This window comes from Polistes canadensis, unplaced genomic scaffold (genome assembly GCF_001313835.1).
Source record: "Polistes canadensis isolate GaletaPanama2010 unplaced genomic scaffold, ASM131383v1 scaffold_28, whole genome shotgun sequence".
NCBI lineage: Eukaryota > Metazoa > Arthropoda > Insecta > Hymenoptera > Vespidae > Polistes > Polistes canadensis.
In genome coordinates, this window is record NW_014569575.1 from 63,659 (window position 1) to 88,622 (window position 24,964).

General features: G+C 33.3%; 1 protein-coding gene across 1 annotated transcript; it reads right to left on the bottom strand.

Moving 5' to 3' along the window:
• Positions 1-925: 925 nt before the first annotated feature.
• On the bottom strand, positions 926-24,917 carry LOC106784033 (homeobox protein B-H1-like). Its single transcript, XM_014743122.1, has 3 exons — positions 23,625-24,917; positions 13,397-13,570; positions 926-1,277 (listed from the first exon to the last, which is right to left on the bottom strand). Exons 1-3 carry the CDS (start codon positions 24,672-24,674, stop codon positions 996-998), a joined length of 1,506 nt encoding a protein of 501 aa, XP_014598608.1. The 5' UTR covers positions 24,675-24,917; the 3' UTR covers positions 926-995.
• Positions 24,918-24,964: the final 47 nt, after the last annotated feature.

Below are 24,964 nucleotides of genomic sequence, written 5' to 3' on the forward strand. Positions count from 1 at the left end.
GGAGTTCCTGCTGATGATCACCAAAGATTATTATTAATCATCTTGATATTTAATGAAAAACTCTTATTACGTGTAGAAATAGTCCGTATGTTAGCAAAATATTTGTCAAAATTTAACGTAAACTCGTTTACTTTATTATATTTTCGTGTTCTCACTTTAAAATCTCGTTTGAATGGAACAAAAACGAAAAAAAAAAAGAAAAATGATTAGAATAAAATCGACAAAATAATAATGGTATGAACGATAATGAGAAAAATCCTATAATCGATTATTCCTCAACAGTCCGTTTAGAAAAAAAAACAAGATTTCTTTTTTTTTTCTCTTTAACGGACAGAAGATGTTCGTCGATATCTCGTGATTCTCTCGTTCCGTTCGTCTAGTCTGTTTTCTTCCGGCGGAAGTATCTCCATTTAACCTTGCCGAGACCATCGCGAAACAATACCTCCATTAGTTGACTTCCGACCCGGCTCTATTTTCCACCCTCTTCTTTTTCTTCTTCTTATTCTTCTTTTCTATCCTTTCTCGTATTTTTTCAACTAACGAGACGTGAAGTCTAGTATAATATTATTCCTCCTCTGTACTCTTTGTACTCCTCTACGTAATAAAACGATCGTAAACGTCCGATTTATCTTCTTTTTCTTCTTCTTCTTCTTCTTCTTATTAATCTTTTATTAATATTTTTCTCTCTCGATAAAAATCCAAATTAAATCGATTAAACGATTTTCATTGATGAGACATCGCGAACATTTTTCAGACCGTTTATCATCATCATCATCATTATCATCATCACTTTTACGTTGAATCAACGAACAACCATATTCTCCTTCATGAAGAATTCGTTCTCAACGAAAAAATGTTATTCGAGGATACGTTCGTAAAGAACATCTCTCTCTCTCTCTCTCTCTCTCTCTCTCTCTCTCTGTTCTTTTTTTTTTGTTCTAACGATAGAAAATGTCTTCCTCCTGGAAACTTTAATCCAGGCACAAAACGTCTAGCTACGCTTCAGAATCGCTGGAACATTCTTCAGCTTCGGGATCAATTTGTTCTTCTTCCTCTTCGTCCTCGTGATGATAATCGCCCGTCTCTTGTTGCCATTTGCTAACGTGATGAGTGTTTTTATTATTACTATTGTTATTCGCGTTACCACCATTACCACCCCCGCCCCCGCCCCCNCCGCCCCCGCCCCCACCGCCCCCAGATTGTTGTTGAGCTTTTGCCTCCTCTTCTTGTTGCATTCTCTTATGCTTCGTCCGCCGATTTTGGAACCACACCTTCACCTGTAACAAATAACGAAACATTTGTGTTTTTGATTTTCATTTTATTCATTTATCGTACGATTCAATTTATTCCAATATTTTTTTTATGTCCTACGAAAGGCCATAACCTTTTCTCACTTTTCGAATAACACACGAGGATTCTGTGGTAATATAATTTAGTTTAAAAAAAAAAATACCAATATATTCTAGCAAATATTGAAAAGAAATATTGAAAGGTCATCGAAATACTGCACGAGAGATATGTTCATAATTTTCAAGATAATATTTATAATAATGAACAGAGTGTGGGATTATTATTACGATTTAATATGTTAATAAAAGAAATAAGAAAAAAAAACTAAAAAAATAATCGACACATTACAAAATATCAATTAAATTTCAAACGATAACATTTTAATTACATTATCACGCATTAAGAAAGTATTCTCTACGCATGATATATAATAAAATCGCTGCAAAATTATTTTCCCATAGAGTTCACACCTATTTATCGAGAATATTCTCTCTCTCTCTCTCTCTCTCTCACCGATGATTAATAATCAATTTTAAAAGCCTATATAAATATCGCGCAACATTTGTCGACGACGTGATAAAACAACCGATACGAATAATAGTATACCCTAATTTTCATGAATTCACTCGTACGCAATTTCGTGTGTAAATCTTCTATATATATATATATTCTTTTACAGTTGTGTTACCCTATCATTCGACCGTCGTTAAGCCGACGGACAGTCAACGATACAGACGATCAAGCTCATTGGACCAATCCGCTTGAAAAGGGGACACGAAACGTTCCACCCTCGGGATCGTAGCCCCGTGGTTTGGCAAATTAAGTGGCAACTAGTTATGGAACCAACCCCTATACCTCTTAGTAGTAGGGACGAGCCGATGTATCAAACAGCCACCCCTAAACGCAGTTATCCGGTTACAATAGCTCGTGTGCTGACACGGAACCCCTTCGATCGTCAAATAAGAGAGAGAGAGAGAAAGAGATAGAAAGAGATAGAATAAAAAAAAGAAAGAAAAAGAAAGGGTAACTCTCGTACACATGCTCCCTTTTATGGAACGAGAAAGGCAGAGGACACTATTGTCCTTGAATTGACTGCACGATCGTCATATTTCATGCCGAAAGAAAGGGCTGCAGATAGAGTGCCATTTTGAAGTTATCAAGCTGGAAAATCGACATTGTACTCGAGTTCCAAGAGAAGAAAAAGAATGATAAAAGAGAGAGAGAGAGAGAGAGAGAGAGAGACAAAATAAATGGTCTACCGAATCTCGTCTCACGTCCAACGTAACGTAGTTTTGACGAGACCCAGATTAAACCAAGCATTTCGGATCAAAATCAGAATGGTATTATATATAAACCGAAATCTCTCTCTCTCTCTCTCTCTATTTCTCAGAGGATTTAACTGTTTACAAAATATTTTCTATCCACGTTCACCAATGAATATAATAATATCGCGGATTTTATTGTCTCAAAATATAAACAAATATATTATCTAAAATATTAAAATCCAATAAAATAATATATCAATCGCGTCGATATATTAACCTACTCGATTTTTTTAGTTTTTTTTTTTAAACAACGAATTCTTAGAAATCCGTTAGATAAGAGTAACGTTGAGGTCGTACGATTCAGCAATGTCCGAAAGCAGCACTCAACGAATCACAAGTTTTATGCCCGAAGGGAGGCTCTTTGGGGTCGTGGCACTTAACGGGTGATTAAGAGGGCAAATAGAGAGCAACCCCTTCTAGCAAGCACGATGAAGTTTCTCTTCTCTCTCTCTCTCTCTCTCAAGCTTCCTCTTTCCTTCACGTAGCCATTCCCTTTGGGAACGTCGTTCCAAGCTTAATCGAGTTACCCCTATCGCACGTTCCTTCCCACTTTCTATCTCTCTTCCTCTATCTATCTCACTTGCTCTTTCTACCGTTGGTTACCACGGCAACGAACGTGGACCTGCGATCCGATTGGTAGATCTTTCACGCACGCGAATACGAATACGAGCATCCCCTTCCACAAAGTTCCGGACCATCTCCCAGAATGTAGACAACTCTCTCTCTATTCCTCTTCTTCCCTCCCACCACCCTCCTTTCTTTCCCCTAACTTACTAAAGTACTCACCCCACCCACCCCATTGGATTTCGGATTTACGCTTAGTTTCAACCCTCCCTCCCTCACTTCCCACCACCACCACCACCGCCACACTTTGCTCATCCCTTTCCTTATCCTCTATTTATACCTACTTCTTTCCATCGACTTTCTCAGATTCCATCAATTTTAACATTGTTCAAACTACTCTAATATCATCCATCAGGAATATAAAATGACTCGGGAAAAAGTAATCTTTTGGATTCTCACGAATTATGTATTGTAGAATTATTTTTCTCTTCGAGAGTACGTAATTTAAATTTAACGTTACGTTATAATTGATTTTATATTATTATTATTTGAAACAAGTATTTTTCAAATATATAATTAATCGCCCCCCCCCCAAAATATTTGAGTAAACTTAACAGAGAAACATCCGTATGAAGAAAAAAAAAAAGAAAAGAAACTATACTTCGTACGAGAGACAAGAACACGCGTTGCACAGATTAAATGTCGAGATAGAAGAAAAGAAAAACAAAAACAGGGATATTAATGAAAATAAAAATGAATACGCGCGCACCCGTGCGTAACTAAATAAAATGCACAACAAAGTTATGGTAGAAGAATAAATAGAAGTTATGATGGTGGAAAAAGAATAATAAGATAAAGAAAACGAAGGGACTATTAAAATAAGAAGAAGAAAAAAATAAGAAGAAGAAGAGTTCGTCCTACGTTTGTCTCTGCTGTCCTATCTGACCGTCTACTAGTATACGTATATATATATATATATATATATATATGTTTTTAGAAAGGCGCATACGACTGTCACTGGCGATGTGACTCGCATATAAGGTGTTCACCTGTCACTTAAGCGCGTTCCAGAAACAGCCTCAATTACGTGGCTCCGCGCAAACTCACCGAGGAAGGCAGGTAAGCTCTGTTGGTGCTTAAGCCAGGCTGTTACCCTGTTCAACTAAAAGTCCGAAGTAACGCCGGTTAACTCGCAAAGTCTCTCTCTTTCTCTTTCTCTTTCTCTTTTTTTTCTTTTTCTTTTTCTTTTTCTTTCTTTCTTACTATGTAACGTACCTACGTACTCGTTATCTCGTCCAAACGATCGACAGACACACAGTGCGCGTGAGCACTTCCAACTCGCAATCTTGCGAGCCCAGATAGATAGCCGACATCTTTTCAGGATCCTTTACCAACCATCACATGTGCTGGACCAAGATTTTTCTTCTCCCTCTTCTTCTTCTTCTTTATTTTATTTTTGTTTGTTTTTGTTTCTCGTTATGTTTTCCTTCCTTTTTTCGTTTCTTCCATTTCTCTTAGTTTTATTTCCTCTATTTTCTTAAAACCGACTTTAATTTCGATCTTGGCCGATCTTACGGAGATGGGTATTGCCTGTAATTGGTTCCGTATCGATGAATGATACCTTCTTTAAGATGCCATGCCGCTCGAAACGATCTTTTCACCGATCTCTTGGAAAATTGTACACCGAGGTTATATACGTATGAGAACGATGAATCTTCCTGAATTCCTTTCCATCGAAGTTCCATGAAAGTTACGATTTCAACTTTCGAGAATGTTATATTATCGTACGATCATTGTCCTTTTATGTTAATCCTTTTAGATATTAATTATAGAGGAAGGATAAAAGTTTCTTTTGTGTTTAGATTTAAAACGTTTCAATCTAAATACTATATGGACAAAATTAATAATGCAAAATTTTAATCGTATATTATTCGATAAAATGATATTATCAAAAAATACTCTGCATACTAAATTTATAATGATGCATAAATAATCAAAATACATATACTTTTTTACGATTAACAAAACAAATCAAACTTACTTGTATGTCAAATTCAATTCCACATTTTAAAAAAAATTATTGAATTAATCAAAATAAATAAATCAGAAAGAAAATTCGATAATCGTAATTACGTTTATCATAATTTCTGCGTTATCCTTAATCGTCTCGAGCCGGATATCGTTAACATAGTAGTTCATCTCTGTCATTTTTTTTTTTTTCTGCACTTTGAAACGCCACGCGTTAGGGAGAATAATGAAAGCGTGCAGCGAGCTTCTGGATATCACTTTGGTATGCATGGATAATGAAGAGCTCAATTAATCCGGATTATTAATTGATATTCTAATTATGCGACACGACGAGCACGTCCGCTGATCAGAAACGCTTCGCGAACATTTTCAAGGTTAACACAAATGGATAACGAGAGACGGACGCAAACTTCGCATTGCATTTCTCTCTTTTTATTTTCTTTCTATCTCATTCTCCTTATCATTCCTCTTTTGTTCGTGAAAATATTTCTTATTATTATTATATTATTATGTATATATGTAAAACATGCTATGTAACATAATATTTGCGCAAAATATTATCCAAAAAAATGATTATTTTATAATCTTAAATAATTTATTTAATCGTACAATATCATTCGCATTACTTCTTGTATAAAAAAAAAAAAATATAAAAGAAAAATTTATTATCATATTTCTTTCCTATTACTACCTTATTAAAACTTATACAGATATACCTATTATTATTGTAACCGTATATCAAAGGATCATATTTTTTTAAATTAAATACAAATAACAATGAATTTCATTGAGGTTTGAATAATAAATAAAACACACAATATAATGATTATATTATAATTGTTTAAAAAGTAATAACATTTTGAATAGACAAATTTTCAATGAAATTTGTAATGAAATATGAAATAAATTTTTCAAATCGGTCGTGATAAAAATGAATGTTAATGAGTTAACGTTAATGACGTAGCACTTACAATACGTTTATTAAATATCTACTTATAGGTAGATATTAAACATAGATTTCTCGTTATTTATAACATCATGTCCTATATACTATACTCGTACAAGAAATACTATTTATATATATAGCTATATATTAATAATTACTCATTTCTAATAAGTATCTATCAATATCTATCGATCGATCATATAACTGTATCGTTTTAGATGAATGATAAAAATACATAATTACTATCCAACGTGATATTAACGATAACGTAACATAATCATCCAATTTTGTCGAGAAGTTAGACGGTTGTTATCGTCGTGTACTTGCTCGTTTTTGTAATAATAACAGACACCTCCGGCCATACGCATAAAATGCGTATTTTAACTTTTAACAAATATAACGACTCGACGTTTATCTTCGTAAAAATTTTCTTGAGTTACTACGGATAATTTAATACCACGGGAGAATCCGTAATGTCCGATTTCGCGATTCGAAACGGCCGAAAGCGAAGTTGCCATTAAGAGAAAACCTTTCGTTGCTTAATTATAAAACTACATATGTAAAGTATGTATATAAAGTACATATATACGAGCTAAGATCTACCCTGCTGATGAGTCTTTTCCTTTTATTACCATAAGAAATTGGATATTCGTTAAATGGAAATTAATATTGCGACAGCAACATTTAAGTTCTCCGATGGCATATATTGTTATCTATATAAGTATTATTATATACAATATACCGGGGCCAAAATTTGCTGATTTCTTCAAATGATCTATCGTTATTATATCAAATATTAACAAGTTGAGTTATGTGTTTTAAGAAATTTTAATATTTTTCTTATGTTCGTAATATTTTTATACATTTTATATACATCAAATAAAAAATATATGTTTGTGTATATGAATTTTTCAACTGTGAGACATTTTTCACAACTTCTACAAGATTCATGGAAAAATGTTCGATTAAAAACACTGGATAAACTAATTACCATGAATATGTCAGGGTTGCGTCAACCAAAAAGAATTAAAATAAATTTTTTAAATAATATAAGTCAAGAATATATATACAGATAGTTTCGTAATCGCATTATCTTCGTAAGTTAACTGACAATTTATTTCAACATTCTATTTATTACCGAAACTCTATCTTACGAATGATAAATCAATGTACCTGTAAAATCTACAACTAGGCGATATCTTAATTGGCGAGTACCTATGACATTCGACATTCGTTCTATAACAGACAAATTGATCTATTTTCTACGAAGAAATGTTTCGAGTATCTTAACCAATAGCAAAGTAATCTATCGTTTTCTTTAATATTTTTCCTTTCACAACTTAAAACATTCAAATGAATTCATTCAAATTACGCAAACAAATACTATCCCGAACTACTAATGTAAATATAACAACAAAAAGCAAGGAACAATAATTGCAAACGAATAATTGCACGTGCAAAACCGTGTGGGTAGAAAAATGACGAGACTTCTCGAGAAATCATTTTAAATCGAGATTTTGAAAACTTTTCGACCCACTCGAGTAAAAAACAATCTCGACAGTAATTTCGATTAGAAGACAAAAAAATATCTCGTGAAAAGAATCATTAATAATATTAACATTTCCCTTCGATTATATAATCACATTGATCGGTAATATTTACAAATTTATGACAATTTATAATCGTCGCACAGTATTTGTTAGTCAATTTTACATTTTCTATCTCTCTCTCTCTCTCTCTCTCTCTCTCTCTCTCTCTCTCGCGTGCGTAATATTGATCGAAACTTTATAAAAGAAGAACGGAACGATGATGTGTGTGTGTGTAACGTGCGTTAAACGAAATATCGACGAATAAACAAACGAGAAGAGAGAGAGAGAGAGATATTTTTTTTGCTCATTCGTTTTTTTTTTTTTTGTATTTTTCTTCTTTTTCCTTTTTCTCTTTTCTCTTTTTTTTCGTCGATCGATGTCTCTTTCGGCACGCACAGCCAATTCTCCCAGTCGAATAAAATCCGCAGCTGGACACGGTACGACCAATCGCGTAGATTCGAGGCGGTCCAATAATCTCCCCTTCGGTTTCCGACGATCACGCTCGAAACATTATTTTTTAATCCTCGGTGCGCGTAGTTGAACCATCAACGCCATAGTCGTCCTCGTCGTCGTTGTCCTCGTCCTCGTCCTCGTCCTCGTCCTCGTAGTCGTCATCGTCGAGCTTCAACCCACCCCCTTCCAACCCCTCCCCCGCCACCTCGCCTCCCGCCACCCTCTCGTCAACCTACCCTCCCAGCTAAATAAACTTGACGATATTATTTTTCAATCGCCGACACCGTGCGTACACGTTGGGGTGGCTGGTCCTAAAACGACACGCTTCGATAAAATGACGCTTTTCGCATTCTCTCTCTCTCTCTCTCTCTCTCTCTCTCTTTCTCTCTTTTACACACATATCTACACACACGTGTGTGTATATATATGTATATATTTTTTCATCTCGTTTCTATATACTTCTCACATGACGATCAACGGGATAATATCATTTTTCGTGACTACTACTACTACTACTATCCAGAAATAAATGTAGGATTTTTTTGGAAATTTTAATCAATCCTTTTGATAGTTTTTATTTGATAGGTGTTTAATAATTTTCTTTAGAAAGTATAGCAAAGGTGACAGTATATATATATATATGTATGTAATTAATTAATTAATAAGATAGAATAGTAACTGTCTATAATTAACGTAACTAATTTAATAACGTATCATTTTGACTTTTCTTCTTAAATATATTCTTAACTTCTAATTAATATATTATTTCTTTCTGACGTGTAGTCTCAAAACTATTAGAAAATAATAGGTAAGAAATTTTTCGAGTCATTTAAGTATATTTAAAAAAATACTCAATCGAAGTGATCGATCAGTTTTACAAGCTCGTCAAATTGTTTTTAAAATTAATTGTAAGAGAAAAAAAATGATATAAATAATAAATATTTTATAATAAATAAGAGAGAGTCACGTTTTTGTGAAATTTCGAATTCGCAAATATATATACGTAGTATCGTTCGTGGAATACGATATGAACGATAAACGGTTACAATAATACAATATTAAACGAGTAACTTGTAGTGTATAAAAACATCAAGCAAAAACGATATTCGTGTTTAGAACGACGAGAAGATCTTTCTAACTGTAGTTGCGAGGAGAGGAGAGAATAAGTCTTTAATGGGATTTGAAATTATCCAAGATTTTAATGTACCATTGTTCGCTTTCAGAAACTAGACCCTTGAGCACACGCGAGAGAAAAATACAGTTGATAACCTTCAACGTTATACAACGAATTTAATTTCACTTTAATACCGCTAAGCGATAAGAAAAGTTCTCTTGTTCGGTTTCTACTCTCAATTATGATCGTTGGTTGCATTTGCAAAACGATCTTCCTTGCCATTCGTACGATCGTATTTTACTCGTCGATCATTCGTGATAATTACTTGCGATTATTAAAGAAAGATTTAAATGCATTGCTTGTGAAAATATTACTTATGAAAACAAAAACAAAAAAGAAATTAAAAAATTCTTCAATGAATACGTAATGACATTGAAATGGAAGAAGAAGAAAAAAATAATTTAATTTCGAAATGGGCGATTGCAACGAGGATGGTCAAATGATTGGTACGCTCGGTACCGTTGTCTTCTTCGAAATGTATTATACTTACTTACGTGATTTCTATCGACTCTTCCGTGAGAGAAAAAGAAAGGAAGGAAGAGGAAAAAGAAAGAAAGAAAGAAAGAGACAGTTAAAGATGGAAAGAGAAAAACGATATCGTAGCTCTCCCGACATGGCACTATTTTATTCTCAGCCAATCGCGCTAGACTTTTTCTCCGTGCGTATTACGTTGCCGTGGACGGTAATGGAAAGAAGTTTGCATATTATGCAGGCCGCGTACGGATTCTCTATGCATAATGAGCCGTGACGTCGCTGGACTAAAAATAAAGCATTCGCGAGTTAAGGCTCGTCGGTCATCCGATGACTGTTGCTGCGTTGCCAATTTACTAAATAAAATTCATATATATATATATATATAATAAACCTTATATATTATATATATATATTTATTTTGTCTATAAAAGATTAAAAAGAAAAAAAAAAATATATAAATGCACAACAGCATCAACACATCGATAAGATAATATCGTCATACGATCTGAAAACGTTAGAAAGTGAACGGCTTTTTAGAAATCCGTTTTTATTCTCTTACATTTTATTCTAATATAATATATTCCGGATTTGACTTTCTCGAAACGAATTGTGTTTATTAATTATCATAAAATTAAATTTATCATGCGTATCGTATTTTACGAGTAAAATATTGTAGTATTATAAATACACTTGAAAATAAATATTAAATATATTAGGAAAAATAAATCAATATATAATAACGGTGTGCGTTAAATTAAACATTTTTGGTTTCGTGCAAGGAAAGTCGTAAAATCTTTAGCCTTCTCGTGTCTCTCTCTTGTCTTAGCACTAAACCTCCAATCGCGTTTGAGAGAAAGAAAGTGAAAAAAAAAAGAGACTAAGAGAGAAAGAAAGAGAGTGAGTATGATTAGATTGTAAACCGTGCGTTTGGTCGGCTAAATTATTCGGCTTAATGGAGAGGTCCATTAATAATTTATGTCTCGCGTACGTAAATAAGACTGCAAGTTTCCTCACGAGACCGTATTACTCTATAAGTGGCAGAACACCAACAACCGTAATGACTCGTTGCCCTATTCAAGACTGATAAATCATTAGAATTAACTCTATCGATCGATTCGCATATAATTAACGTCATTATTCCTATAATATTCCCGATATCCCGCATTAAATTACCAATTAATCCTCGGGGCACATAATTTTGTTATCTTTATATCCTATTTTCTCTTTTCTTTCTTTCAATTTTCTCTTTTTTCTTCTACTTCTATTTCTTCTTCTTCTTCTTCTTCTTCTTCTTCTTCTTCTGATCCGTTAATTCGAATTAAACTTGTCATTACATTATCCATCGCTACGTGATATCTATGATAAAACACGTATAATATATTACGTTTCATTTTAAAAGGGAAACTCGCTAATAAAAAAAAAAAAGCAGCTTTCACATTTCTTCGTAGTATACATCGTCGTATCCTTCAATATCAAGAACCACGCCTAATCAGATACATGATCGCGATTAATCCTATTATCTAACTGTCTCGATCGTTGACTTTCCCGTTTCTTATTATAATTACAAATTACCTTCGGTACTCTTTCGTATTATCATTTATTATAATATATTATCTCGTCGGATATTACAACACATAACATGGACATACCTATCTATTTATCTATATATCATTTAACTATCTATTTATCTCTCTATCTATCTAATACACCTACTTCGGAAGCTAATCGAGATTGAAGACCATAAATAACAATAAAGATAATACGTTATGTATGACGTAGAAATTCTCTCTTTCCAAAGGATAATCTTGAATTCTTTTGTTTGCTGTAAGTGTTCCCCTCGGTAGTAGCCAAGAAATAAATAGTAGCCAAGGGTAGCAGGATACTTTACGAGCAAATTTACGTTTAAGAAACGACGGCCAACAGCAACGTTGTCTTCTTCGATCCGGAAGGCAATCAGCAATGTACTTACTTATATACATATACATATACATATACATATATATATATATATATATATATATATACATATATATTTACTTGGAACGGCACGCAATTAGCAGTCACATTATATCCTTAGGCTCTTACAGAGGCCTCTCCGAACACGCAGAGAAACGGTACGTTTCACCCTAGTTAAGATTCATAAGAAAGACGCGCGTTACACGCGACCCTGTGTTCCTCATTAGAGCACTAATTACGTACGATTAGCCCAGCAATTACCTGGGAATACATTATGACCGCGAATCAACTCGCCGAATCGCGATCACGTAGGTGCTTTTGCCATTCGCGAACCTACATCGAGTCTTATTCCTTTTCCCACAAGCCAACATAAGAGAATTTCTTAAAACAGATAAGAGAAACGTGACCGTACAACTTAACACGAATTAACAATCTCTTTTTGAATTTCTGATCGAAAAGAATGTTGTATTTAAAAAAAAAAAACATTATCAACAAAATATTCTTTCTCTATCTATCTAATTATCAACATTGATTAATTTGAAGAAAAATGATATACAATTGGAAACTGATTTTAATATTCAAACGTATTTTATAACACAAAATTCAGATTAATTTATACAAATATATATATATATAATAAATCATATCTAAATATACATTAAATACAACACACAATGTTGATTATAATTTTTATATTATTTTCATAATCATTTTATCGTCATATTGCAATATTATATTTATTACTCACACGCGCTAAAGAAAAAAATAATTCAATGAAATGAAAAATATCCTCCCAATTGAAAAAGTTATATTAGAAAAAATAGAAAGTTTAAGTTAGAATAAAAGATAGATAGAGAGAGAGATATATATATATATATATAAAGAACTTGTTACCACAATGCGTAAGTACGAGTTCCTTCCAAAATGGCGTCGACGACGGTAAGCGCTCCCCCAGCTTAATTCACTATCTCGCCACCTTTCTCCTTCCCCTTCGTACACCCCTCCTACTTTGCTCTCTCCCTCTCTTGTCTTTCTCTCTTTTATATATCTATCTCTTTCTTCTTAAGACTCCCCACCCCTTGTTTCGGGGCGCGTTACGCCCATAGAATACATAAAGCGTGACTCTCGCGCCCTTTTCACCGATTCTCCGCAACGTGTTTTCTTTAGAACACCACAACCATCCCTATTCTTAGCAAATTTGCACATCCATTGGCCTCGTTAAGCTAACACGTTATTCACGTTCTCTTTTTTTCCCTCTTCCTCTTCCTCTTCCTCTTCCCCTTCTACTAATTTTTTTTTTTTTTTAATACTTTCTCTTTTTTACTTTTTCAATTGTTATGAAAGTTTTTTCCAAACGATTTACATTATACTTAATTATTTGAAAATTGTTTCATAAGATGATTAATTTGGTTTCGTACTCGATCTGAGAAAAAGATTTGAATCGTGAAAATATTTACGATGGGATCGATCGATCGTCTTCACATCTCGAATGAAAATAATAAACTTTAAGATCGTTTTAATGGATAGACGTTCGAAAAAAATATGTTAACTTCCCTTTTTTTTTGTATCTGACATCAATCAATTTTCTTTTCCTTACCTGCGTTTCGGTTAACGATAGCGCCTGCGCTAGCTGCTTCCTTTCCGCCCCAACAACATAATGATTTTTCTCGAAGGCGTGTTCCAGCTTTAACAGTTGACTTGGACTAAACGCAGTCCTTATTCTTTTCGGTTTTCTGAAGGGTTGCAGAAGGAAGCCAGATATGTCGGGACCTAATAAAGATAAAAATATTGTTATCTTTGTATATAATTAATCATTTATTTTATCTCTTACAAATTCGACCAGCATAATATAAATAATAATGATACAATAACAACAACAGCAAACGATCGTATACTTTAATTATTTAATTACTCAAATGCAACATGTGTAAAAAAAGAAAAATTATATCACGAATCAAACTTAAACTATAATTATATAAATATCTCCATGAGTTGTAATAATGTATGTATCTATTATTATTCTTACAATACCAGACTTGTAAATCAAGTAATAAACAAGATAAATATGTATATTTAAAGTAATTAGGTATATATATATATATCACGCAACTGTACGATATTAATTAATCTTGAATGCAAAGGGAAAAACAATTTTCAAACGATCTTGGATTTTATTATTCAATGATTCACGATATGAAGGTCAAATAAATCGATTTGAAAATGCTATGTGAATGTTAAGTGCATTAGAGCATTGATAAGTAAGTATTTACATAACGAGTAACTGATAAACATAATAATAGAAACAAACGTTTTCCATTTAATCGTAATATTTATTTTAAAAAATATTTTTTGGCAGAACTTTTATATTAACTTTCACATTTAACGATTTAAAACCTGCCTATTTACGTTCGTTACCACCAAAAAATAATGATCAGAGAGTGATTAATTAACGTTATACGAAAGAACCTATAATTATATCGTGATAATACGTAAGAAAGGATACAGCAAGTGGCGCATACACGTGCAACGATAGAAGGGTTGTTTGGTAGATAATTTACATTCTTAATTAACATCGGACTACGCTTGGTAACAGCAATAACAATGTTACCGGTATTATTATACAGTCCGTATTTTTTAATACGTACAATCACGATAAATAATTGATCGAAATAACTGATTAATCATTCCAAGAATTGAGTATGAAATTAAATATATAACATTATTATTTTATCAATCTTTCAGATAATTAGAAAAAGTAAATAGTATCTATATTTCTAATCAAATAAAAATAACACTTTGCTTATGATTAATTGTAAGAATTTCTTCTTTAAAATATCATATATATATAAAGGATAAAGAAAAGAAAATTTAGAAAAGAAATAAGAAACAAAGGGTGGGATCAATTTAATTAGTAAACATTGTGTCATCATTGTTTCTATTCTCGTTAGTTAGTAAGAAGTACCCCCACTATACTTTCATCTCGTCATCTTTCTCTCGTCACCTCAACGTCGTAAGTCACGAAACACGAGCGTGCTTGGCCACGCATAATCCTACCTATGTAAGTAGCTACATAATACAACCTAACTCATATAGTTAGTATAGGTATACTAGTATAGAGAGAGAGAAGTACCTACTAGGAACTCGCTCAGGTAATTGAGTATTCCACCTCGAAAGAGCCATGTCGATCGTCCGATACCCACGTCTGCCGGAAGTACCTCGAGATACTTTACCGGAAAAGCTGCACGATAAATCGCTACACCTTCTATCCTTGCTTCGACCCAAACAGATATATACATACTCGGCATGTGCCTCGAAATGTATAGCTACATAAAATGGAAGACCAAACCATACCAAGTCCGTCGTCCACCCTTAGATCGATCGAAAACTATACATACATATACTATCAAAGAAGTTTTACGAGAAATCCTATTACGATTATGTTTCTCCGAAGATTCAACTTACTCTTACTCTAACCTTTGACTGACTATCCATTATCTTTCAAAATTCTAATTACGCGATTTGTCTTTTTGATTTATACCTCGAGTGAAAATATTATTTTGACATTTTTATTATTCTAATATATGTACGAATTATACTGTGGGTCAGAATACAAAATAAATTCTTCGCGAAAAATATTTTAAAATAGTATTAACATTTTTTCGTACGAGAATTCGTTTTCGAAAATATTGTATTTATAAAAATCGTTATGTGTCTATTTTAATTGTGATAGAATATAACGCATCTGTATTTTTAATTCATAACATATCAACGATCAAACTATTGTATTATACTTACACATAATTAATGTGTGTTCAATCTTCCAATCGAATTATCAAACAAATTATTTTAATCATATTTTATATGTTCATCTGTTCGGGGGGAAAAAAGAAAGTTATTTTAACAATAATATTATCCGATAAAGAAATTAATAATCATTACTATATATATAGAAAATATTTTTATAATATCTATATAAATATATTTAATTTAGATATATAAAAGTATGGTATTCCTTTCATCTCTCATACACCGTTCGTCCTTTTCGAATTTATTTTTTATTAAATAGAGATTTTATACGTTTTTCATTTACCTGATTGTCCTTAACGAAAACAATAGGAAAGCAAGCTATTAATGCGTTCAAAAATGCATACGATGGATCGATGCACGATGACATGCTAATTCATATTATGCAAGCACAATGTAGACGCGCAGGCATTCGACGTGCTATCCGATAGCAATGTAACCAACTTGGCATAACGTAATCGACCGTATCACCTTTTGCCAAAGAAAATTCAACGAAGAAGTTTTACTTACTTATATAGAGAGGTGTACATATATATATATATATATACCTACCTATATATTATAGAATGTAAGTTTAATTTATTATTACGAAATGACGAAATCAAATTGTAATATGTGCAAATTGTTATAAATTTTAATTATTACAAATGCGATTAAAAAATTTAAATTACATACCACTATTCTCGCGTATACAATTTAAATAAGTATCAAACATATACATATTCAAACATCTATACAAACTAACGCAATAAAATTATACGCTTAATTAATATACATATATTACCACAAGTCTTCTTTTTTTTCTTTTTTTTTTATATATATATATATATATTCGCGATGAATCTCTTATGATTCAGAAGAAGAAGTAGAAGAAGAAAAAAAAACTCAGTTAAATTACGATCCTAGCGTGTTATGAAAATTAAACATACAATCTTGTTGAAAGTTAAATACATTTTAAAATAAAAATTTCATTATAGAATGAGTTAATTCTTGTCAACGACAAAGTAGACATCTCTATTCGAAGCTGCAATCGCTTAGTCACGTGCTGGATCGAACAGATAATGTATATTAGATGCAACAGACTCGCCGTTAATTGCACGCAAATACGATTCTCAATGCAAGACATCTGCCACGCCAATGATAAATGTCACAAAACAATCGCAATTATACGACTAATGAGACGCTGACAATAAAGAAACGATCCAACAAAAATAAGCCTTACAAAGTTGATAATATTTTAACGACGACAGCGTTGTTAAAACATTAGGAAGAAGAACATTTATAATTAATCGATTAACGAACTCGCGAATATCATTTGGATATTAAAAAAAAAAAAAAAAAAAAAAGAAAACATGGCTAAAAGCAGATGTAACCACTGAATAATTCAATAAAAATAATATAAATAGATAAAAACTTATTTAACATTTTTCGTGCACTAAATTAGACATAATATAACGTGTATATCAATCATTTAATTAGAAAATTTCCCAAAAAAAAAAGATTAAAAAGAAAAGAGTGTCACTCACAATAGCAGAATTATAAGCTATTAGTACTTTTTCTTAAAATTACAAATTCATATATATTATGAAGTAAACAATAAAATATAATAATTTTATTTAATAAACCAATATATAGTATAATCTTTCCTTTGGTTTTTTTTAATGCTTATTGTCGGTAAAACAACATTTTGGGGTCACTATATTTTCAAATAAAATATAAAATGAAAAAAGAGAAAGAGAATGAGAGAGCTGGTCATCGTTTCTTTCACATTATTGGAATCGTTGGTAGACGAAGAAGAAGGATCACGATAGGTGAATAGGGATGAAGAATGATTCTCTCGATCTTCTCGCGAAAGATTGAAGAGATATCGACCGTTGAATCTTTCTTACTCTCTCTCTCTCTCTCTCTCTCTCTCTCTCTCTCTCTCTCTNCTCTCTCTCTCTCTCTCTCTCTCTCTCTCTCTCTCTCTCTCTCTCTCTCTCTCTCTCTCTTTCCCTCTCTTTCTTTTTCTTCCTTTCTCACACGTTTCTCTATGCTGATCTCCTAGACATTGCCTAGGGCTCGTTCGTCCTGTTCGACGTAAAAGAAGAGGAAAGAGAGAAGAAGAAGAAGAAGAAGAAAAAAGGAAGAGAAAATGAAAAGGAAAGAAAGAGAGAAAGGAAAAAAGTTTCCAAGGCTATAATTACATCGAGCTTGCGTTGCGGCATCGCAGCTGAGACGCCCTGAGCGACTCGAAATTACTCAAAAATAAGACTAAATGGTAAACGTATCAAATTATACTCCTCTCCTACCCTACATCCCCCTCCCCACCCACCCCACCTTTCTTTCTTTCTTTCTTTCCTCTTTCTCTCTCTTTCTGATTCTCTCTAAACTCTTCTGCATCCTGGGCTTCTGCTGGAAGCCTCACGTCTCCTCCTGCATTCTACCAGCGATTTCTTTAGCACGGAAAAAGGAAGAGAGACCTTTAATACATTGCCTGTTCTGCGGACCTAATGTGTTTTTAATTGTTGGCAAGCGTGCGACGCCGGTGATCGTGCAAAACTTACGATATAATACGGGGTAGGTTAACGTATATCTAATGATTTCAAACGTTCTAATTATTCGAGTTTATTTTTTCGAAGAAACATCTAACATGTGTTTTTTTACAACGTTATCTCAAATCTTACTTTCTTTACGGATACGAATAATTATCTTGTATGTATAGTAGTAGAAACATCTATTTAGTGTGTATAGTATAAGAGAGTGAATATATTAAAGGAATTTTTATATAATAATATTAGTAATATTAGTCATTTTTACTGCACCCCTTTTCGTCATGTGTTTTCATTTATAAAGTATTTGTTGTTGACATTTTTTCTTCGATTTAAATGTAATTTTAGATTTGTCGTAAATGTGTACGATATTTATATCATACTGTAATAATAAAAACATAAGCAAGAAATTATATACACGGTGTGTTCGATTTAATTAAGTATTTAAAAAAAGATTTTATTATTGTTATATATAGATAGTAATTTTTAAATTGCATGTTACGTTAATTCTGTGTCAATATAAATTCATTTATAATTTCTATGAGATACGATTTAAGGTATGAAATTATTTGGTTTATTAAGCATTATTAAAATACTCCAAAAGTCTACTGATTTTATTGAAATCTCTTCTGTTTGAATTAAAAACGAATGAATTATCGATATAATAAAGCATTACAATAATGCAACATGCGAATAATTGGAACTTTCGAATATTAAGATCATCGGATATTGGAAGTTCCACCGTATTTATGTATTCCTATATAGAACATTTGTTTACGTGACAAATTTATTATTGACAAGGATATGAATAAAAAGAAAAGAAAAAAAAAAAGAACCGATGCACGCATTGCAAATAATAAAAGAAACATTCGTTGCGTAAATAACGGTATTTTATGCATATACGCATACGTACATATATTGCATACATATCAATACAACATGCCCCGCCCCGTTTTTCTTCTCATAACGAAAAATCGGTATATCTATGAAAGAACGTGCCGACGAAGGTTCCGCTGTGTGTTGATATCACGTTAAAGTATACGAGAGAACTATGATTAATCGTTCGAGAACGATTATCGGTAACTACGATCGCAACGATAATTAATTTTTCCTTACGAATTAATTCATTCTTATTAGAGTATTCTAATAAACTCGTACGAACATTTATCTCAAATAATAATAAAAAAAAAGAAAAAAAAAGAAAAAATATTAAAAATGACGACGACTGGTTAAGCATTAACAATTCGCCGCGTTCAATTATACAAACCGGTTGGTTTCCAACTTACGCTTAACTCACGACTACTCTTAACTATGATAAGCTCATTGATAATGAACGATTAAAATTTCATTACATTTGCCAGTTGATATTTCTTACGATATTATTAAATGTATTTTAATAAGGTAAAGAAAATTTCCAAATGTTTTCTTTTTCCTCCCTTTTGTAATCGTTAAATCTCTAAAGACGGCCATCTCTCATCTCGTTTAAAATTATTGACGCAAAACAAATCTTTACGTGACAAATATTATTGAAATTTATCGATATACGATATCGTTTAACTTTCTTCTTTAATTAAAATCGAATTACGTAATATCACTTACTATTAATTGGAGTCCAAGGTCAAAGTAAAGAATAAATCATTATCATAAAATTATAATGATCGATAAAGAATGAATAAAGTATCACTTGCATCGGTTAACCTCGATCAATTTATAAATATTACAATAGATCTCGAACACAATATAATACAAGTTATACCTCTTTCTCTCTCTCTCTCTCTTTTGTCATCATAACAAAAGCAAATCTCTCGTCACGTCCGTTCGTTATCTTCGAAGGAATCATAAACAAAAGGACAATAATGAGCACGCTTCGAAGATAGAAATCGTGACATAAAACGTTTTATAATAACGAGCTTAAATTATGCGACAAGAACGGACAACGATAATCAAGACGAGTAGCCAGCGACCTTTCGCAACATCTATGTAAGTAAGTAAGTAAGTAAGTAAATTCACTCGATCGTACAACACCGTCATTCAGATATACATATATGTATTATGTTTACTTTACCGAGAATGTATGCGAATAAACATTGCGTCGTTTAACTTGACTTTAGACGTAAGAAATGGGAGAAAGAGTGGAAGAAAGAGAGAAAGAGAGAAAGAGAGAAAAAGAGAGATAAAGAAAATGTGCATTACATCTATTTACATATATATATATATATACTAGCTTCCATTTCTTGGAATTCGGTAGATCGAATAAACATAAACGTTTCATTTACTATCCAATCCTGTCCAATAATTTACAATATTCTAACGTAAATTATCTAATAAACAAGTTTTCAATTTGCATAATACTACAACAGAATTTATTAACGATCTTTCGTCATATTTTATCGTTTTGTGTATTATTCTTGTATGTGTGTGTGTTATGTTTTGTTGATCATGTGACGAAAGTAATGAGTTTTAAATTTAATCTACATTTCAATGAAATATACGGAAGAACGATGATTTATTTCTTAACATTTGAACGTGGACACAAATGGCTGCCCAAGGTAATCGAATTTATTATTGAAAATAAAGAAAATACGTAACATAGAGTAGAGCGTGGAATGCATCTTGCTTGTAAACGTCTTTGGAAAAACAATTCCGGAACGCCGCGGGACGTATTTTTGCTGCGATCTAACGTTCCCTAGACACCTGTGAGAACACAGAGTCCATGGTTTTCTTGCACACGAGTTTATATATATTTCTCTCTCTCTCTCTCTCTCTCTTTCTTATTTTCTTTGTTAGTAGAGAGAAAGAAATCGACTGGCATATCGACGACGTGACAAGTTCACTAAACTCAGCAATGTTGTTCGCCACTGTATGGCAATTTCGTTTACGAGTTTTATCCAAGAAAAAAAAAAAAAGAAACCAACTCGATCTCACGATCTGAAGTGAAGATGATGAAGATTAATGATTTGTTGCATCTATACGCGCGTGTCACGAGAAATCATTTTTGAAAGGATTTTCGTTTGAATACAAATTCGGTGCAAGTAATAAAGAATAAACACCAAAAAAAAGGAACATATCGTTTATGTATCCGGAAAAAATCATTATTACTACGTTTTTTCGTATAAAATGATTTATATATTTTACGTTGATCACAATTTTATAAACAATCCAATTTATTACCTATTATTTTATTTAACAAAAAACCATCAATAGCAGTAGCGTCTGAATGTATTAACAAAAAGGATACTTTAACGAAACCTGATTTTTCCAGTTAAATTATAGTTAATTTAATTCGACAAGCAATAATTCATATTAACATAAATGTTAGTTAATGACTTTTTCCTGAACGTAAACGATACATCAACAATTTTAATATATTCGAAGCTCATTGTAAGACAGAAAAAAGAAACAATAAGTCTCGTAAGGGAGCAATAATACAATACATAAGAGAAGAAGAAAAGAAGTATAATAATATAATACAATCGGAGGTAGAAAAGAAACTCATCTATATAAACGGGGAACACGAACAAGCAAGAAATCAACTACGGGGAACTACCGTAAAAAAAGAATAATAAAAAAAGAAGGACGAGATGGGTCCTATTGTCGAATATAGATACCCCGTGGTGAGAGTGTCACGGGGATAAAATGACGCTTTAATAATACTGATTAAACTCAGTATTGTACACCTACCAGATGATTTTTTCGATGTCGTCGATCGAACATCGAAGGTGTCGCTTACTTCTATTACTTTTTTTTCAACTTTCTTTCCCTTTTTTTAGATTCACTATACCATATATTCCTCGAACGTCAACGAGAATTTGAGTGTCATGTTGTCGCTACCTCTATTATATCATACTATTCACGATATTGTAAAGGTTTATTCTCACCGACTGACTCCATTCAAATAATCGTTCAAATTGAACGATTTATTTAATTGTTCGGAAAATTATTATTATTATTATTATTATAAATAGTAATTTTTTAAATTGAATATAATTTTTGTTGAATACGATGTTATAAATATGAAATAATTTGATTTATTAAGTACTATAAAAATGTTCCAAAGGTTCACGGATTTGATTGGAATCTTATATTGGAATTAAATAAAAGTGAACAAATCGATGAACGTTTTTTGAAACACCTAATGAAATTAACGCTATAATTGATGAACACCTTCTCGATAACACTCTTTATTGGAACATTGAAAAGAAACTTGTTACGACGATCGTTTATAACTTAACATCTTAACACGTTGAAATCCGAGACCCTAATTAACAACGACCTCCACTATAATTTGTCTATTCGCGAGGCATCAATAAAAAAAAAAAATAAAAATATAAATATAAAAAATAGACCAATGAATGTTAAAGACATTAATTAGACATAACCTCTAACACAGCACATATGATTAATATAAATATACACTTTATCGCGTAAATTAATGAATTTCTTTTGACGATAATACACGATGCGTATTTAAAAAATAAACGGGAGTCGGGGGAGGGTGGGGAGAGTAGTTTGAAAAAAGAAATGAAAATAAAAAAATTCATTAGGATCGGTCTACACCTCCTCGTTACGTTAGTTCCTGAAAGTCTATATTTGCTGTATCTAAAAAGAACGATGGAAATTAGATTCGCCGCCCTTCAATTCCAAGAATTAAAAACCATTTGTAGTGCGCGCGGGACAAGCGCGAGATCGCGAAGACAAAGATGGCGTCGAACAATTTTTTTACGACGGAACAAGTTTCGTGTCCTCTTCAAGTAGATATATATTCCTCTACCGGGTGGCACGCCTCATTCCGTATAAGCGCCGATCGCGGTAAATTTATGGTAATTGCCTTTTCTACCTGTCAGAGACGTTCTTTCTTCTCTTTCTCTCTCTCTCTCTCTCTCTCTCTTCTTCTCTTCCTTTTCCTGTACCTCTCACTCTGTTTCTCTTCCTTCGTACTCTCTAGCTTATCTCCGCGTTACTTTCATTAAAGAACTGACCTCGTAAGAAGAGAGTTCGGAAAGCAGGATGCCATTATCATCGACCTAACATCGATAAAACCGTAAATTGGATTCTCACGATACATACAAAACAAGGTGCTACTTTAAAGGGGTAGAAGAATAAGAAGAAGAATAAGAAGAAGAATAAGAAGGAGTCAGAGATCGTTGGATCAAATGTCAACAAGAAATGAAAAGAATTCATTGACTAAGAAAAATAATCTAACTGATTAGGCCCCGCTCATTATTTGCTTTCTTCATTTTTAATACTAGGAAGAATACGAGAAAGCGATAAGAGTCCGATAAAAAAGATTTACGAAAAAATAGCACATTGCTAAATCTAACATAAGTGTGAGGAAACATTTACGTAATTACAGAGAACATATTTATATTATCGATTATGCTTAATAATAACATACCATTATTGTGTAACAATAAGCGTCACTGATTTCGTTTGAGGACAAATTAATAAAATAGAGAGAGAGGAAGAGAGAAAAATAAATGATAACATMCCAGCCGTAAATCTGTGAGGAAAAATCCTGCCATGTCTTGATAGTAGCCAAGGATATAGAGGATAACTATCTCTTGCTGGTTGATGAGAATGAGGTGGAGGATGTGGTCCAGCCGGTGCGCCACCGTGCGGATAAGGTCCATGAGGTGTAGCATGAGGAGATGCACCGTGATGCGCTTGAAGAGCAACAGCAAGATTTGCCGCTTGGAAGTGCTGAGCGGCAGCAAGATTGGCAGCAAGCGCTAATTGTTGGGAATGATATTCGTTTTGGCCGGTCTGAGGTGCCGTCGGTCCGTGTCCAGGTGGTATTCCGTAAAGAGACTTTAGTTGTTCGGCTGCGACGGCTGCTGCAGCTGTAACGGCACCAGGCGGTGGTGCTAGGTAGTTTGGACTCGGCCTTACAACGCCAGGAGGTGGCTGAGGATGAGAGCTTACAGGTGAATCACCGTGTCCGGGTATCCTATGAGGTGGACTCGGACTATCGTTCGGAGTGGAGCCACCGCTATGACTTAGAACGGTACTCTTACCGAAATCTAATTGATTGCTGCCACCGAGATGGTGATGATGATGATGGTGGTGATGTCCGTGATGATTCGCGTGATGGTGGTGGTGATGATGATGGTGATGATTATTATTATTATTATTATTATTATTATTATTATTATTATTCCCGGTGGTCGCGTGGGATGGTGTCCTTCGCGGATTATTCGTGTAGGATTCTACGGAGGAACTACGTGATACAGGTCGATCGGAACCTTCGGAATGAGCACCGGGTGATCTAGTTGCGATGCCACGTGACTTCGGCGACGAGGAGGCCTCGACGAGTTCCATCGGACTACCGGCATCTCGTTCGATTTCAACTCGAGGATCCAAACGATCTTTCCCAGTAATTCGATCTTCGATGACTCGGCCAGCCTGTACACCAGGACCGCCGCCGGTACCGGCACCACCACCACCTCCACCACCTCCGCCACCGACGATCGAGTCGATGCTGAAGCCGATCTTTGGCTTCGAGGGTACCGGAACGATTGGCGTCGGCGCGAGCGGCATCATCGTACGATTATCGTACGGCTCGCCGAAGAATTCCCCACTTTTGCTTAGACCTAACGACAATTATCTCCTCTTCGCTCCAATTGGATCCTCGAAATTAAATCTGCTGCATTTTTTATTATTATTGAAACGCGCGTGATCGAATCTCGTTCGAGTCTCGTGTACATTCGCGAACCGGAAATTCAAAAATAATTTGAAAAAAAAAAGAAAGAGAGAAAAAGAATGAGAGAGAGAGAGAGAGAGAGAGAGAGAGAGACAGACAAACAGAGAGAAAAAAAAAAGAAAGGAAAAGA